The sequence below is a fragment of the Nestor notabilis genome, unplaced genomic scaffold (assembly GCF_000696875.1).
Source record: "Nestor notabilis isolate BGI_N333 unplaced genomic scaffold, ASM69687v1 scaffold6336, whole genome shotgun sequence".
In the NCBI taxonomy this organism is placed as follows: Eukaryota; Metazoa; Chordata; class Aves; order Psittaciformes; family Psittacidae; genus Nestor; species Nestor notabilis.
In genome coordinates, this window is record NW_009931483.1 from 51,192 (window position 1) to 66,717 (window position 15,526).

Below are 15,526 nucleotides of genomic sequence, written 5' to 3' on the forward strand. Positions count from 1 at the left end.
TTTCTAAGGATGCATCATGTGGGTCTTCTCTTTCTTCTCAATCTGTGCCACATTGTTGTTCAAGGATAATTCAAGGGAATTAGAATAAACCAAACTGTAGTAGCAACATTGCTCACTCTTTTGTTATCCTTTCCTGCTTTAGGTGACAGTGACTGACCCCAAGTATAAGAGTGGCTTTTCTGAAAACATCCTACCTGACTCCAAATAATGGATATCAAAGACAGAAGACACCGTTCTCTGACGAGGGGTCGGTGCGGAAAGGAGTGTCGCTATACAAGTTCTTCACTGGACAGTGAAGACTGCAGAGTACCAACTCAGAAGTCTTACAGCTCAAGTGAGACGCTGAAGGCATATGATCATGACACCAGGATGCACTATGGAAATCGAGTTTCTGACCTGGTTCACAGGGAGTCGGATGAATTTCCAAGACAAGGTTTGTTTAAACTTAGAACTGGTTTCTTTACAGTACTCCTCAGTAGACAATCTCTGTTGCTTGTTAAAATAACCAGTGTTATAAGGAGGTTTAGTGAAAGAACTGTAGGAGAATGGATACCATTTTACCATTTCAACTGTTTTGTGTTAAATTAGGAACTTCTTTCTCAGAATAAAACACTGCTGTGGTAAAACCCCATATGGCCAAAGTATATTCACTATTAATCAGGTGCCTTGGAATTCCTTCCCTGTTCCTAACTGCTATGTAATTGAAATGTGGGAATGGGAATGTTGTTTCCTCTGCTTTCATTTTGTCACTGCTTACTCTTCCTGCTCACCCTTCACCTAATAAAAACTGGAAGGAGGAAACCTGTTTAATTACTTTTATAACTGACTATAATATGTTATTGCAGCATTGAGAGCCTAGAATATTTGAAATAACCTGCCTGTGTGCACTTGTAAACATGGTGAAGCAAGCTCTTCTTTTATAGAATGCTTCTTACTTTAAATACCTGTTATGTCCAATAACAATCTAAATGTTTTACTCTTATTCAGGTATTTACTTGTCTGAATCAATGAGAAGTCAAGTGTGTTGAAACCATTAGTGGATATTACTTCATAGGAACAGCATCCAATCATCTGTGTTAACTTGACTAAACAGGCCTATAAAATTGTCATTCAGGCAACAATTAGATACATTTTTTAAAATTAATGACCCAGTTTAGTTTTAGTTGAAGAATCAGATATGGTTTATATCAAGTAAGATACAGGCAGTTTTGAGAGATAGCCTATTGTGCCCCCTCTATGGAAGGTGAATTACCCAGTAAATCTTGAATTGCTGAAACTCTACTACTTTATGTGTGTGCTTGTTAATGCCATGTGATAGTTCCCTACTACGTATTTCTAATATTGTGACTCAGGAAATTCTAAGTTCTTACTCTTCTCTGTGGAGATTGATCAATGAAAGGTCATTTTTTTATACATAATATTGTGTTACTCAACTTGTGAAAGCATTCTGCCAGCAGTCAGTGTCTGCTTTCACCTTTAAATCAAAATATCTATTAATTAGCATCTCTAATTAAGCCCTTGTCTAATGCCCTGTTTGTCTCACATATGTGTACAGACATTGGGAGGTGTTTGCATTGTGCTTGGTCTATCAAACATCCAATTCTGTTTTCTGAGGTAATCTCTGTTCTTGTAGGGTTGGTCTTTGCTTACACGTATTTAACTAGAAAGAACCCATCAAACTGCAGCTACATCATATGAGCTACTGGAGCCATTTTCACTGTGGTTTGTTCAGTCTTTGTGTACAGGAGTCATCTAAATATTACTTTTCCCTATCTGGATGATTGATGCTTCAGCTCAAGTGCCTCATTTTAGTTTCCAGGTCATTATTCGGCATTTCATGAGGGTGTTCTTTTTCTCTTGATTACTGATTTGACAACTGTTCATCCTCCTCTTGCTCTTAATGTGTTCTTATCTGCCCTCTTTATGAAGGGGAGTGCAAATTGTTGGTAACTGAATTGAAACGCTCAGATTAATTTTTTTCCCCTTCTCTGTTAGTCTGTGGTGTTGTGTCTAGATGAATAAAGTTTATTTTAGAAAACCAAAGTCAGTTTTTGTTAAATAATATAGAAGCACAGACTTGTTTAGGTTGGAAAAGATCTTTAAGGTCATCAAGTCCAACCATTACCCCAGCACTGCCAAGTCCACCACTAAACCATGTCCCTCAGTGCCACATCTACATGTCTGTTAAATATGAGTAATAACTCCGTATTATCCTGCTTTTGTTAAGTTTAGAAAGCAGATTTCTTCAGAAAATAAGTCTGTATGACAATTCTTTGTATTTGAAAGCTTGTTGTATTTCTGGTTGTACAGTTCCTCTACTGACATGAAATCTGAGATAACGTGGCAAATAGAACTAAGTTAAGGCTCAGTACATGTTCTCACTTTCTACTTTAATATTATAGGGATAAAAAAGTTGTTCACATAGTAGAAAATCCTGTTCATTACATCTTACGCATGCATTTTCCAGCTGCAGACATCTAGGAATTTATACATGTAAATTTATTCTAAATTTGAGTGGGTGTTTTGATGGGATTAAATTCTGTAGGAAATAAACATGCTTAAAATAAATAGTCTTTAGAGAATTTTTTATTCTTCTATTATAAAAAAGCTTGACATTTTTAAGCAATTGTAGATATCTTCCTCAATATTTTGTCTCTTCTGTTAGTAAAGCTATATGCATTTGATTTACTGAAAAGTATCTGGCTTAACCATGGTACTGGAGCTGCTCAAAGCAGTTGGTTTTAGCTGCTGCCTGATCATACATTACTCAGTTTTGAAAATCTGTGAAGCGTAAGACCAAGTTGTACTACTTCCATTTTTGTTTATGATGGCTCGACAGTGAAATGCTAATAATAAAAACTATATTCAGAGCTCAGAAGTCTGAAACAGATCATTTTGTTTGCTTTAGTATTTTATTGTCCTTCTGACTTGATTGTCTTCATGAAAAAGCAGATCTCTGAAATATAAATCCCTCTGGAAGCTAGTGTGAATAAAGCATTTGATAGGAAAATTGAATATTGTTGGAAGTTTAGCTCTGAGAATATAACTTTAAAACTTGTCACCATTTCAATGTTTTGAGATAAGCTGATTTACTAATTGCTGACCAATGTGCCTACCAAAGAAAGTTCCTCTTTGTCGTAGATGCTACTTTCTGGTGTGGGATTTGGAAGTTTTGGTATAAAGGCATGATGGATGACATGACTGTATATTTCCTGAAGCTCCTTAGTGTGGCATAACTTTTACTGTGCTCTTTCTAAGATGTTGACCTGTAATTTTTCTAAGTAGTAGAATTCCCCTTTTAAAGTTGTTTTTAATGTATCGGTAATAATATTTGTACAAAGTCATCCAGAATAAGTTTAGTATTTTTGTGTCAGGCTTATTTTCCAGTCATCTTCAAAACAGCTGTTCAGATTCTTGGCTAAAATGACAGGTCCGTGCCATTAATTTGTCTTAGATTTTCTCTAATATAGTTAAATGTAGATAGAAATGTATTCGTAATTCAGTACCTGCACTGGATATTCATTAGTCAATCAATCTCAAAAATGCAGTCCTTCAGTGGATCTGAGAGAACGTTCAAACATCACAAGATTTATTTAAAGTCAAGGAGTCCTTTTTAAATGCTGTATTTTAAGATGAATAGAAACTTTTATACTTTCTGCTAGGATATGTCAAAAGCTTGACAATGGTTCTGCCACCTCTGAATATTTGAATATTTTACAATCTTCTGGTAATATGTGAATTTTCTCTATGCCGTGTATTTTTCCAGCGAAAAGAACCAATTATCAAACTTTAACTTTTCTTTTTCTTTTTTTTTTTTTCTTTTTAAAGAAAATACCTTCTTTCTGAATTATCTGCTGACACAGCACAGTGAAGGTAGATTTCCTTTAAGGCAAAAAATGAGGATTTTGGAAAACCTTTCTTTAAAGAGGTTGCTTTGAAAGGTAGCTTTTCTTCAAGTATTCTTTGTAACCAAATTGTACTTAAGAGAAGACTGTAATGAGTTAAGAGTTTTAAACAGGGTTTCAAAGGGATGATTGAAAACTTTGCTATTCCAGAGCGCCTCAGTTGGCATTCATAGCTTGTGGATTTTGTTTCTGTCTGAACCAGACTTCAGCTGTTGCAAAATTTATTAGCCAATAGTTACAGTGAACGGTCTGCTCTCTCATTCTCAGGTCAGATCTAGTTTAGCAGTAAATATCTGCTGTGAAATGTTAGAACAACTACAGTATATGATTGAAGTTAGTAAAAAGAAGTCTAAAAAAGACAATCACATTGAACGGGACCCAACGGTCTTCTGACATATTTTGGCTTTTTTACCACAGTTGAATTGATTTGTGTATGTCACTGCATCTCTTTTTGTATAGTGAGATAATTTCAGTAAAGAACAGCAGCCAATTCCTTTCTGTATGTCAGCTCAAATTCAATTTTTTATTCTTTTATATGTAAAAACATGCTTTGTAATCTTTTTTAACACTACAGGTATGTTAACAGGAGTTAGAAAGTAGTAGTGACAATGATTATAATAGATTCCTTATAATGTCCCTTAAGATTGTCCAGTATTTTTATTAACATCAAATAGAAAATAAAGTTATCACAGTAGAATTCTCAGAGACAGGCACTTGGGAAGTATAATGCACTCAGTTTTCTTCCACATGCAGTTGTGTTACTGTGCCATACTACTCATCATCTCTTGGGTATTTCATACTGCATATTTTTCCATATATATTCAATAGATTTCTTGAAAAAACCCCAAAACAATAAAGAAACCCCCAAACCCCAGATCAAAAGCAACCCAAACCAGTTTGATGAATCTACATTCTATTTTTTACAGCCTATTTCAGGGCAGCTCTGATTGCCGAGAAAAATGAATGTTGTTTTTTCTTCTCGTTCTTCTTCACATCATAAATCTGTCACCAAGTAATTTACTGGGACACATTCAGAGAATCACACTGCAGTAAGAACATTTCATGAGAGTGATTAAGCTTGTCCAGATTGAAAATTATTGTGGTTGGGTATTCTGTGTTCGGGAGTGACTGATATGCTGCTGTATGGAGGGGCTAGTTGCTGTCACAGGTTCTCAGACTAACTTTGTCTCGCTCCTTCTATTCCCAGTAATACCAAAATTAGATTTTGGTCATCTTGTCATCAAACACAAGTCATATTCAACTTCCAGGCTCAAATTTGCATATCCCTTCCAAATCCAACTGAGTTTTACTTAGTTTTAATATTTCTTTCCAGAACCTGTGACCTTTAGAAAATTAAATGTTCAATATATACATTTGGATTAAAGATATTAAAGAAAGCTTTTTATTGTATGCTGGTTAGAGTGGGAGCACATTCTTAGGTTTTTCAGTCTGTTTGGTTTTTGGACGGCATTCTGCAACACGTTGTTTTTCAGTATATCCATACTCTTAAATAATCAAAGAAATTCTGAGTTAGAGGAAGGTGGCAGAAGCCTGGGGAGGAAGCCCTTTATGTGGAATCAGATGTAGTGTAGTTTGTGTGGTGAAAAAGTCCTCAGGGCAAATTTCCCGTTATAACCGGTGCATACGTGTAACTTGCACTGCTGATGGATCAAGATTTACTTTGGTTTTAATGGTTACCTAAGAAATATGTGATCCCAGTGTAAAATATTTATTCAGGTGAGACAACTTTAGAAAGCACGGCATTAGTGAGAAATAAAGAGTTATGTTTTAATATGTATACTTTATTTAATAAAGCAAATATATTGCATAAAAACTCTCTCCCCTACCTTTTAAAAGCTTATATGGTTCTTATTGTTAAGTGATTTAGAAACATGAAAGCATTTTTTATCTGTGCTTTCCCTTGTGTTGATATTGTAAATAATGGAGCTGTGTAGCAGCATTATTGAACCAGCAAATAAATAGAAGTACAAAACTTTATAGCATCCTTCACAAAAATGCATTTAGGAAAGGAAAATGTACACATTCCTGTGTAACCTGCTCTGGGTGGCCCTGATTTGGCAGGGGGCTGGACTGGGTGATCTCCAGAGGGCCCTTCCAAACCTGATGATTCTATGAGTTTGTGATCTTGGCCAATGAGTCCTCTTCTGAGACAGCAGATACTGAATGGCGGGAGATGTGTTCCAGCCTGGCAGTTCAGAGGTGGCCGTTGCAGTACAGCATGTTGAAGTATTTAAAATGTCATTGCTATGGAAAGAATGTAATCAACTAGCAAGCTAAATACACAATGTAATCGGTTAAAGCATTACCAGGAATCTTGTTCTAGGTGAACGTTAATAAAGATGAAGTTGGAGCTGAATAAAATACTCTCTACTGAAACTTTATATAGAGAAGGTATGATGCTGACAGAGGATTCCAGTAATAATTAATATGACCAGTGCCGAAAAGCAGAGTACTGTTCTAATGTTAATATCTATTCGTAGAATAAACAACAATCAGCTAGACATAAGATGTGAATTCTGTGTACACACACAGTTTTTCTCCTGAGGAATAATTTTTTATTCCTGCCAGTTTCTCTCTAGTGATCATTATTAAAAATCAGCATTTGTTTACAGTTCATATTGCAGAATCAGCATGCAGGGATTTCCCAGGCATATATGGAATCATACCATCAGCTAGGTTGGAAAAGACCTTTAAGATTATCCAGTCTAACTGCTACCCAGCACTGCCAAGGCCACCACTAACCCCTGGCACTGAGGTCTCGTCTACATGGGGTGTGAACACTTGCAAGGACGGTGACTCCAGCACTGCCCTGGGCAGCCTGTTCCAATGCCTGAGCACCCTTTGGGGAAGGAATTGTTCTTAATCTCCTTCCCTGGCACAGCTTGAGGCTGTTTCCTCTTGTCCTATGGCTTGTTACTTGGGAGAAGAGACTGACCTCCACCTCCTTTCAGGTAGTTGTAGAGAGCGATAAGGTCCCCCCTGAGCCTTCTCTTCTCCAGAGTATAGCCCAGTTCCCTCATATATAGGTATATATAGATGTATGCTTCTTTTTTTCTAAGCAGTTATTTAGCTTTCAAAAAGGGCTTCTGGGTTTTTTACTGCTGCTGTACTGGACTCCTCATTAGTTGATGATTAAGTTAAACTAGGTTCTATTTTTTTTAACCATTTACAAAGTTACATGAACATTATGCAAACTAGATTGAAAAGGGCAACTTCTAAAACGTAGGCATTATCCACTCATGTAGTTAGCACACGCTGTGAATAAAAGAAAATTTTTGAAAACCTTAGGCCTACTCTAGAATAGGCTTTAGTAGTTACCATTTTAATGCAAATATATTTTCAAAAGCACTTTGAAGTTAATAGGAACTACACTTCCTGTGCTTTATAGTTACAAATTTGTATCTGCGAAAAAGATCTTGTGCTTCAAAACAACGGAGTGTTTGCTTGCCTTATAATGCTGGGGCCGAACTGAGTGTTGAAGGAAACCTTGCTGTACTTTTTTTTTCTCCTCATCCATTTGTAATATGTAAGAGAAGTCTTAAGACTTTGGATACTGAAAATAATAACGTTTGAGCCTATAAATCCTTCTCCATTTTCTCATACACACGTGCACACACTCTTCTAAGAAGTTTGCAATATTTAGGCACATCCATGTGGATGCTCTTTCTCTTATTAAATCCATCATAAAGGGAAATAATGCACTCCAAGGAGATGAAATAATATCTTTCTTTTTAAAATAAAACATTCTAAATGCAAATACTTATTTCTTGATTAATCGTACTAACACAAATAGCTAACTTGTGCAAATTCTGCAGGTATTCCATCTTCTCTGGGTTCTTGTCTGTAGAAAGATCTGCAGTTTAACCCAGATATTTTTTAGGGTGTGTTTTCCAGCAAGAAGAGTTTGGAAAAGAGGCTGATTTCTTGTGAGTGTTCTCAAACTGATGAAAAGAAGAGATTCAGATGCTTTTCTAATACACCTATTACCGTACAAATCTCAGATTTAAAAAGCTTTTACGCTTGATCTGGGTTTGAATTGGGCATTTTTGTCCCTGCATCCTAGGTGCGTACCAGAAAATTAGTCCTTAGAAATCACGTAGTCCAGAATTTACATTAGTCAATAGTGTGTTGTTTCTGCTGTGAAGTTAGGACCCCACTAAAGCTTGGTTTCTGGCAAGGAGGAATTAAGCCATTTGCTTCTCCTCCTTCTTCTCATAATACAGGAAGAAAGAAATATTTAAATAAAATGGAAATCCATAAATTTTAAACTGACAAAATCATTTATTTTGGATTATACATTGTTGAACTCTCTGATACCAGATGTTTTTAAGGTCCACATCTTTAGGAAAAAAAAGGAAAGGATTAGGCATTTGTATGTTTTTTGGAGTGCATGGAAGATGGGCTGAGCACCAGAGTGTATGCACAGCTCCCACACATAACTGCATTTTCAGTTCAAATGCATTGGGAATAGGTTTTAGGTGTTTATTGTGTTTATTCTGTAATTGTCTTTTGCATCTTATTTTTTCTGCCCACTTTCTTTTGAAATATCTTACTATTATTGGGGACTAAACTCTAGACTTGGTGGACAGTTGATTGGTCTGTGGTGATGATTACTATGTTTATATGTTTGTTTTCTTGTCCCTGTTTGTTCTCCTAATACCTCAAATAGATTAAGGGATTTTTAGAAGCTTTTCAAATATTGTGACTGGATCCAAATACACACAGTTTACTTAGTAAGAAAAACATAGGAAACTTTTAAGCAAACAAACAAACAAACAAAACCACTACCCAAACCTCATGTTCTTCCTTAGATAACCATGGATGTTTTGTAGTTGGGTCAAAGTGCTGATAACCAATTCACTTAAAGCCTATAAATGGAAATCAAAATTAGTAAAAAGAAGACAAGAAGTAAGTATAATTGGGTAAGCAGGCCCAACCATTTTTTATTAGTTCTTTTTCTTTTCTATTATTTGCCTCTGGATTCAGAGTTTAAGATCAGAAGACCTACCTGTTACCTTGTTTTTCCTGCTATCCAGTTGCTCATTAACTTTCATCTCTATTTCTACATTGATCCCAGTAATCTGTCCTTGAATGAAGCACATTCTGGAGTCCTGAAAACATCAATAGATAGAAAATCTACCATTTAAACTGGTGAGCAGCATCTGTAAGAAGTCAGCCTCCATGTGAAGAGCAGATGCCAGTTTCTCTTTTGGATTCTGGAATCTGGCTTCAGTTGATAGTCATTAGGTCTGGTGATGCCCTTTTCTGTTTTATTGGAACACGCATAATACCCAGTGTATTTTCTTTACGTATGTAATTAGATGCTGCAGTTAAGCCAGTTGTCTTTTCTGTGAACTCTATCTGCCTATTATTTGTCTGTCCAGGTAGTGCGTCTTCTGTCATGAATTCAGATCCGTTGCTTGTTTCTAAACCCTTTCCTATCTTTTAGTTTTTCTGTAAAGGAAGTAAAATATACTATAACAATACTATATATGCCTCACTGTGGTGGATAAAGTCTTGTTGAAGAGACTGTGACTTGTACACAGATAGCCCCTTCATACTACTTTCAGGTTTGTAAATCCAAACTTCAAATTAGCTGCTTCTGGGTAGCAGTAGGTTCCTCTTGAGCTGCTGTTCCATCATGGTTCCTAAATTCTTTCAGAATCTGGATAGCTGACTAGACAAAATAGCATGCAGATATTTTTATATATTGCTATTTTTTTATATGAGTGCTTAGCTGGAAGTGTCTTACAGTGAATGCAAAAGTACATGTCTGTGAATGTAGACCATATTGGAAACAGAGATTTACTGTCCCAAAGTGTAATGCTTACTCAGCCATCTGATGAGATTTGAGCACTAAACAGTTTGAGAGGGATGCATAAAGCTGTTTTATTACAAGATGCTGTTATGAATTGTAGCAGCTTTCCTTATGTTATACTGCTGTTGCCAAACAAGTTGCATGAATGTAAGCAGTTTTATTTGTAATTACTTGCTTACATTTCCTTAGAATATTTGGGTTATAGCTGTTGGTGATTCCTACTTCTCTGCTGGTGGCAATCCCTACATCCTGTTTAGCTCAGAATGAAAAGACGCTTTCTAAACTCTTTAGAGAAAAACCTCTCTGAGGAATGCTGTTTCTGATCCATGATGTGGAATGGGTCTCAGATGTTTGTGTGTGTGTGTGAAAGAACCTTGTTAAAATGGATGCACAAAGTTTATACATGAAAACGAAAAAAATCCCCAAACCCAACCCTGTTCTCCGTTTTTTAATGCAGTGAAAAGTAAAGTAGGAGACTTCATTTTAGCTGAGTTTAATCAAGTCCAGAAAATGGAGAGAGGAATTACCCACCTAAAATAATGTTATGGAAAACAGTACTTAAGAACTTGTTTTTCTAAACTTTGGTCAAACCCTGGATGTTACAACGTGAATTTGACACTTGAAAATGTTCTTGATGTAACACTAAAAGCAGTGCCTGTTGTCTTACTTCTGATACAGTTCTCTGAGGTCTGTGTAACTACACTTGCGTTTGATGCTGCTAGTTAGCTCTGTTTTTCTGGTGGCAATCATTCTTTCACAAAGATACTTGCTTGAGTTAGATTACAAGAGAACAGTTTGATCACTGGTACTGAAATATGTCTTCTGTGTAGTTTATCCAATATAATTTTGAAAGTCAAACCTTGCTCTTCTGTTAATTGCTGTGCACGATGGTTCTTCAGCTTAATAAACATTTTCCTTGGACAATCTTAATATCATGGAATCATAGAATAATTAGGATTGGAAAGGACCTTAAGATCATCTAGTTCCAACCCCCCTGCCGCAAGCAGGGATACCACACACTATCCTGTTCCATTCCTTGCATTGCTTGCTTGCTTTGGCCAAGTAATCAGCCCAGGTATGCTTACTATGCCTAGCATCGTAAACATCTTTCAGCTGTATGCCCATCGCTGTCATATTCCTTCTTTCCTTATCAGCTTGTTTATCTACTCTTAAGTTCTGAATATTAGTACTTGCTGTCACTGTGTTTTTTCTCTTAGCATAACTTTTCAATGTGTTCACGTGTGACTTAATCTTCATGGAAAGATTCATGTATGGTGGGATTACACAGAGAGCTACAGCTGAGGCTTTTTGGTTTGAGAGTTCTACCAGCTGCTATATAATGTAAAGAAACATACAATGTTAAGAAAATTTAAATTGATATCTAACCAGTAGTATTTTTCCCACTATTCCATGTGAAAAAGGAAGAATAGCATTTGGTCAGGTTTTACCTCGAAATAGCAAGTTGTGTGCTGCCTGTTGGCTAGGAAGAAGTTTACTTTTTGATTGTATGAAATAGCAAGTTCTCAGTTGCAGGATGACTCAGTTCAGTACAGCTTTGTCTTCTCAAATACATTAATTAATATTGTATAATTATGGAAGTAAAAATTACCAGTGTTTTAGGTTTTGCTACTTAAGCCAGAGGCAATGTAAAGTCTGATAATTTTCAAAACAAAACACCCCAAAAACCCCTCACAAAATAGAAGAGACAATCATGTAGAACAAACAGGATAAATTTCATTCCCTGAAGCAAATGGCCCATTCTGTGGTAACTAGTCTATAGAACAGTATTACAGCTTTTCTGAATTATTTTCAGTAGAATACTGTGTTTTAAAGATGGTGGTTTAAGACTGCTTATTAGATTTCATAAAAATAATATTAATATTTCAAATTATGTAGTTACAGGACCAAAAGTCTTTCTCTAAGTCATATCCCATTTGATTTCATGGTGATATCCTGTTGTCTCTTGGAGTTTTTCTATCCCTAAAACAGTCATTTGAACAATATTAAAGCTAAGCTAAAATAGTTCTTAGTCTCTGGGGATAACTATTACCTTCAATGAAAATTATTCACAATATGCTAAAACTTTACTACACAAAAATGATAGGACATCATTCTTGCTTAAGTAATCTTACAGGAGGGGTGGGGATTAGTCACATAGTATCTTGTTTTGGGGTTTTGCATTTTAGTTTCTAACAAGTCTACTAAATTTGGTGCAATTACATTTTGGCTTTAATTTTAAAATAAGAGTGAATAAAATTCTGTGTGTGGATAGGCAACTAAGTGTGTGTGCTCCTAGTATGTTCTAAATTCTTATAAACACAGAAATAAAACTCAGAAGACATTATTACCAGTATCTGCTTCAAGCACTGAATTTGTAAAGTAGATTGTTAATAATATAAGGAATGATATATCACAGCTGTAATGCTGTGTCTTCCAAAGTTAATGAACAGCTATAATTTTCATAATGAAAAATTGAAATAAGGTTAAAGTTGTTTTTAAGACTGCCTACAGACCTAGCAGCAGTCTAAATAGAAGAAAGAACATTAAATTTGAGGGACTTGCAAATATATATAATCTAGTATTGATAGACAACTAAAATCCTGTACTTATCTTTAGGATTGTTCAAATGTGGATGATTCAACCAGAACACAGCACAGAAAAATGAAATGTTGTTTGCTCTCTGAAATCACTGTGTACACAACAGTTTGTGGGTTTAGATGTCTTCAGTACTTCAGTTTCCTGATTCTCTCTTGTTGACTCAGTGCAACAATCTCTCGTCTGTGTTTGCCCATTTCTTTACCATTTCTTAAGTAACATGAACCTTTGTGCTTGCTTTTACTGTTAACAAACTGTAATGAAGCTCTTGTTACTGTGCATTGGCTATTCTGGGGTAGTTGCGCCAAAGCCACACAGATGAGGTCCTGGCTTAATATATTAGGGTTGTTTTGAAAAAGTCTACTACCCACAAGTGTTTGCCTTTGAGAGACGATATCGCACAGGTAAGGCTTAGCTTGAGTTTTAGAAATGACCCTTAAAGAAAACATCGAACTTCCACGATGACATTCAGCTTCAAACCACAAGAAGCTGCCGCGACATGTTTGCCATGTTCTGGCATTGCCCTGAGTATCAGTGCCGTGGTGGTATGGGCATTGCACGGTCAGAAGCTGTGAAACTGCCTTCTTTAACCACAAGTGTTTGCCCAGGCAGGAGGTTGGGCCTCCAGTGACACGTAGGGAAGCTTTGAGAGGCTGAGATGAGCATTGTAATATTGCACGTCCCTGAACTTTTTTATTTTCATTTTGTGTAATCCAGAATGACTGTAATTGAGTGTATATTTGGAATAAGGAGGCTTTGTGGTTATCAAATGTGTCAGCTTTGCTTTTTATGTTTATGTGTCGGCTTTGTAACTCTTATAAGCTGTTATTGCATGACAGACTCCTCCATCTTAAATTCAGTCTCTTAAATTCATCTTCTGCCTTCATTTTTTTGACAGCATAACAATGTTATACCTTGATCCGAGTATATCTGTCCCACACAGGGGGTTTTCTGTGTGGCTTTTTTTTTCTGTAGCCATCACTATATTAGGCAGAGCAATCCTTGTGAATAAAATTCCTGTGAGGTAGTTTTTTAGAGTGAATTTTCTGTTGATCTTCAGTATTTCTAGAGCTTTGCAAAAACACAAGGATAGGATTAATCCAGTTTTTATCAGTCTCTCTTTTACTGCTCAGGATCTTGGTATCCAGTTTAAGAAAATATGCACCAAATAAATTTCAGGAATATGTCAAACTATCTTCTTACCAGATGTGGTATTTATGAAACAGAAACATTGGCATCCTGAAATGTGATTATTATCTGTAGAACAAGATGAGCTATCTGTGCATAGAAACAACTTAGAATGAATGACTTGGCAGATTAAAGAAACCCAGAATTAAGGGGTGATTTTCATAGTTGTAATATTGTAAAATATACAAATATCATTTAATAGTACTGATTCAGTTATTGAAGCTAAAGTATCAATTCGCTTACCTACGGAGTAGTGAATTGGAAGAATAAGAATATAATAATTAATCCTGTAGTTCCCTGGGTTGTCCTTTTTTCCCTTTTTGATCATGGGGGTTATATTTCCCCTTTTCCAGTCGGAGGGAACTTCACCAGAGTGCCACAACCTCTCAAATATGTTGGCTGGTGGCTTAGGTACTTCATCGATGCAGCAGTTCCCTCGGGACTCATGGATGCATCTCATCAGATCCTATAGACTTGTGCACTTTAAGGTTCCTCGGTGGTTTCAAACCTGATCTTCTACAGCAAGTGGTTCTTTATTTGCCCAGTCCCTGTCTTTGCCTTCTGCAACTTGGGCAGTGTGGCTGGAGAACTTGCCAGTGAAGAGAGAGGCAAAAAAGTTGTTGAGTACCTCAGCCTTCTCCATGTCCCCTGTAACCAGGTCTCCCTCCCATTCCCTTCCAAGTGAGGGCTCACAGTTTCCCTAGTCTTCCTTTTATCACTAAAAAGTACCTCAAGAAGCTTTTCTTGTTGCCCTTGACATCCCTGACCAGATTTAATTCCATCAGGGCTTTAGCTTTCCTAACCTGATCCCCTTCTTCACTTGCAATTACACCAGGACACAGTAAACAAATGACTCAGATTGATAGAGGTTTACCTTAGGTCCTCTTCATGTGACTTAAATAATGTTCTGCAAGAGTGAAGATCTGGTAGCATATCAAAAATTACTGTTACCAAAATGCACAGTAAATCTCCGCAAAATGGTTGAATAAATTAAGCCCCTGGACATGTTTCTGGTACTGTTTTTCAGACTAGGAATTAAAATCTGTGTCTCTGGAGGTCATACGACTATTTAGCAAAGAAACAGGCTAGTAGTTATTGGTAGCATCAGTGAATATCAAGTTTGTTTTTTAAAATAAGAAGTGTTGTACCTAGTATGTTTAAAGCCTATATTAAGTCCAGCAGTACAGTGTACTTAGAGTTGTGTTTATACAATATGCCTGAAAAAATGCCAAATTGTTTGGTTTAAATTAATCTTGTTCATATGTAGCGAGACATTTAAAATAAGTATTTAATTTATTGTTTGCTCATGTAAGAGAAATTCTCCCCTACAGAGAAGACATATCTAAAAGGCCTTTTTCATTTCAGCTTTCAAGACAGAGGGTGAAGTTGAGCTAAATCTCTCCACAAACTTTACCTTCCTACAGCCTTTTTATTAAAAGGTATTTTTCTGTTGTCAGCAGCTCCAAGAAGAGAGTATTGTGGTTAAATTCTGCATATGATCTTTGACAGTCACAAACCTCCTCCAAAAAACCCAAAGGAAATCTGTTAGCAGATTGAGCAGCCAAAGTAATAAGTAGACCCTGTTGCGTAAGAGGACAGACTGTGTATCCTTATCATTTATCTTCCTCCTGTTCCACTTAAAAATGTCTTTGTATGGACTATCTTAAATTTCTGATGACTCGAGGTTGTAAATTAACATACAGCGTAATCTGAAATGCAGATGAGGGGAGAGAGGGCACTTGTGGAAAGTGGCTTCTTGTCTTACTGTCAAGGAGACTGTTATGCTTGAAGTTTTATATTTCTGCTGAAATCTGTAGATATTTTTGGATACGCAGGTGGTAGAGTGTGTCTGTCAAATTTTCTAGTTTTTTTCTCTCAATGAATTCTTTGCAAGATTCTTGAGATTCTTGACAATATATTTTAAATGCAATTGTTTTGTCTTCTTTTTTTCTCTGCATTCAGTAATCCATTGTATGATTTTCTCATGTTGGTTGGCCTT

The 15,526-nt window shown here is 36.2% G+C and overlaps 1 protein-coding gene across 1 annotated transcript in view; it reads left to right on the forward strand.

Moving 5' to 3' along the window:
• Positions 1–207: 207 nt before the first annotated feature.
• LOC104406827 (teneurin-2-like) overlaps positions 208–15,526 on the forward strand; it is a gene marked incomplete at its 3' end in the record, with an annotated part of 43,660 nt that continues 28,341 nt past the window's right edge. Inside the window, exon 1 of the mRNA XM_010015931.1 lies at positions 208–433. Coding sequence (XP_010014233.1) covers positions 208–433 — 226 coding nt within the window. The remainder of the gene's footprint in view (positions 434–15,526) is intronic.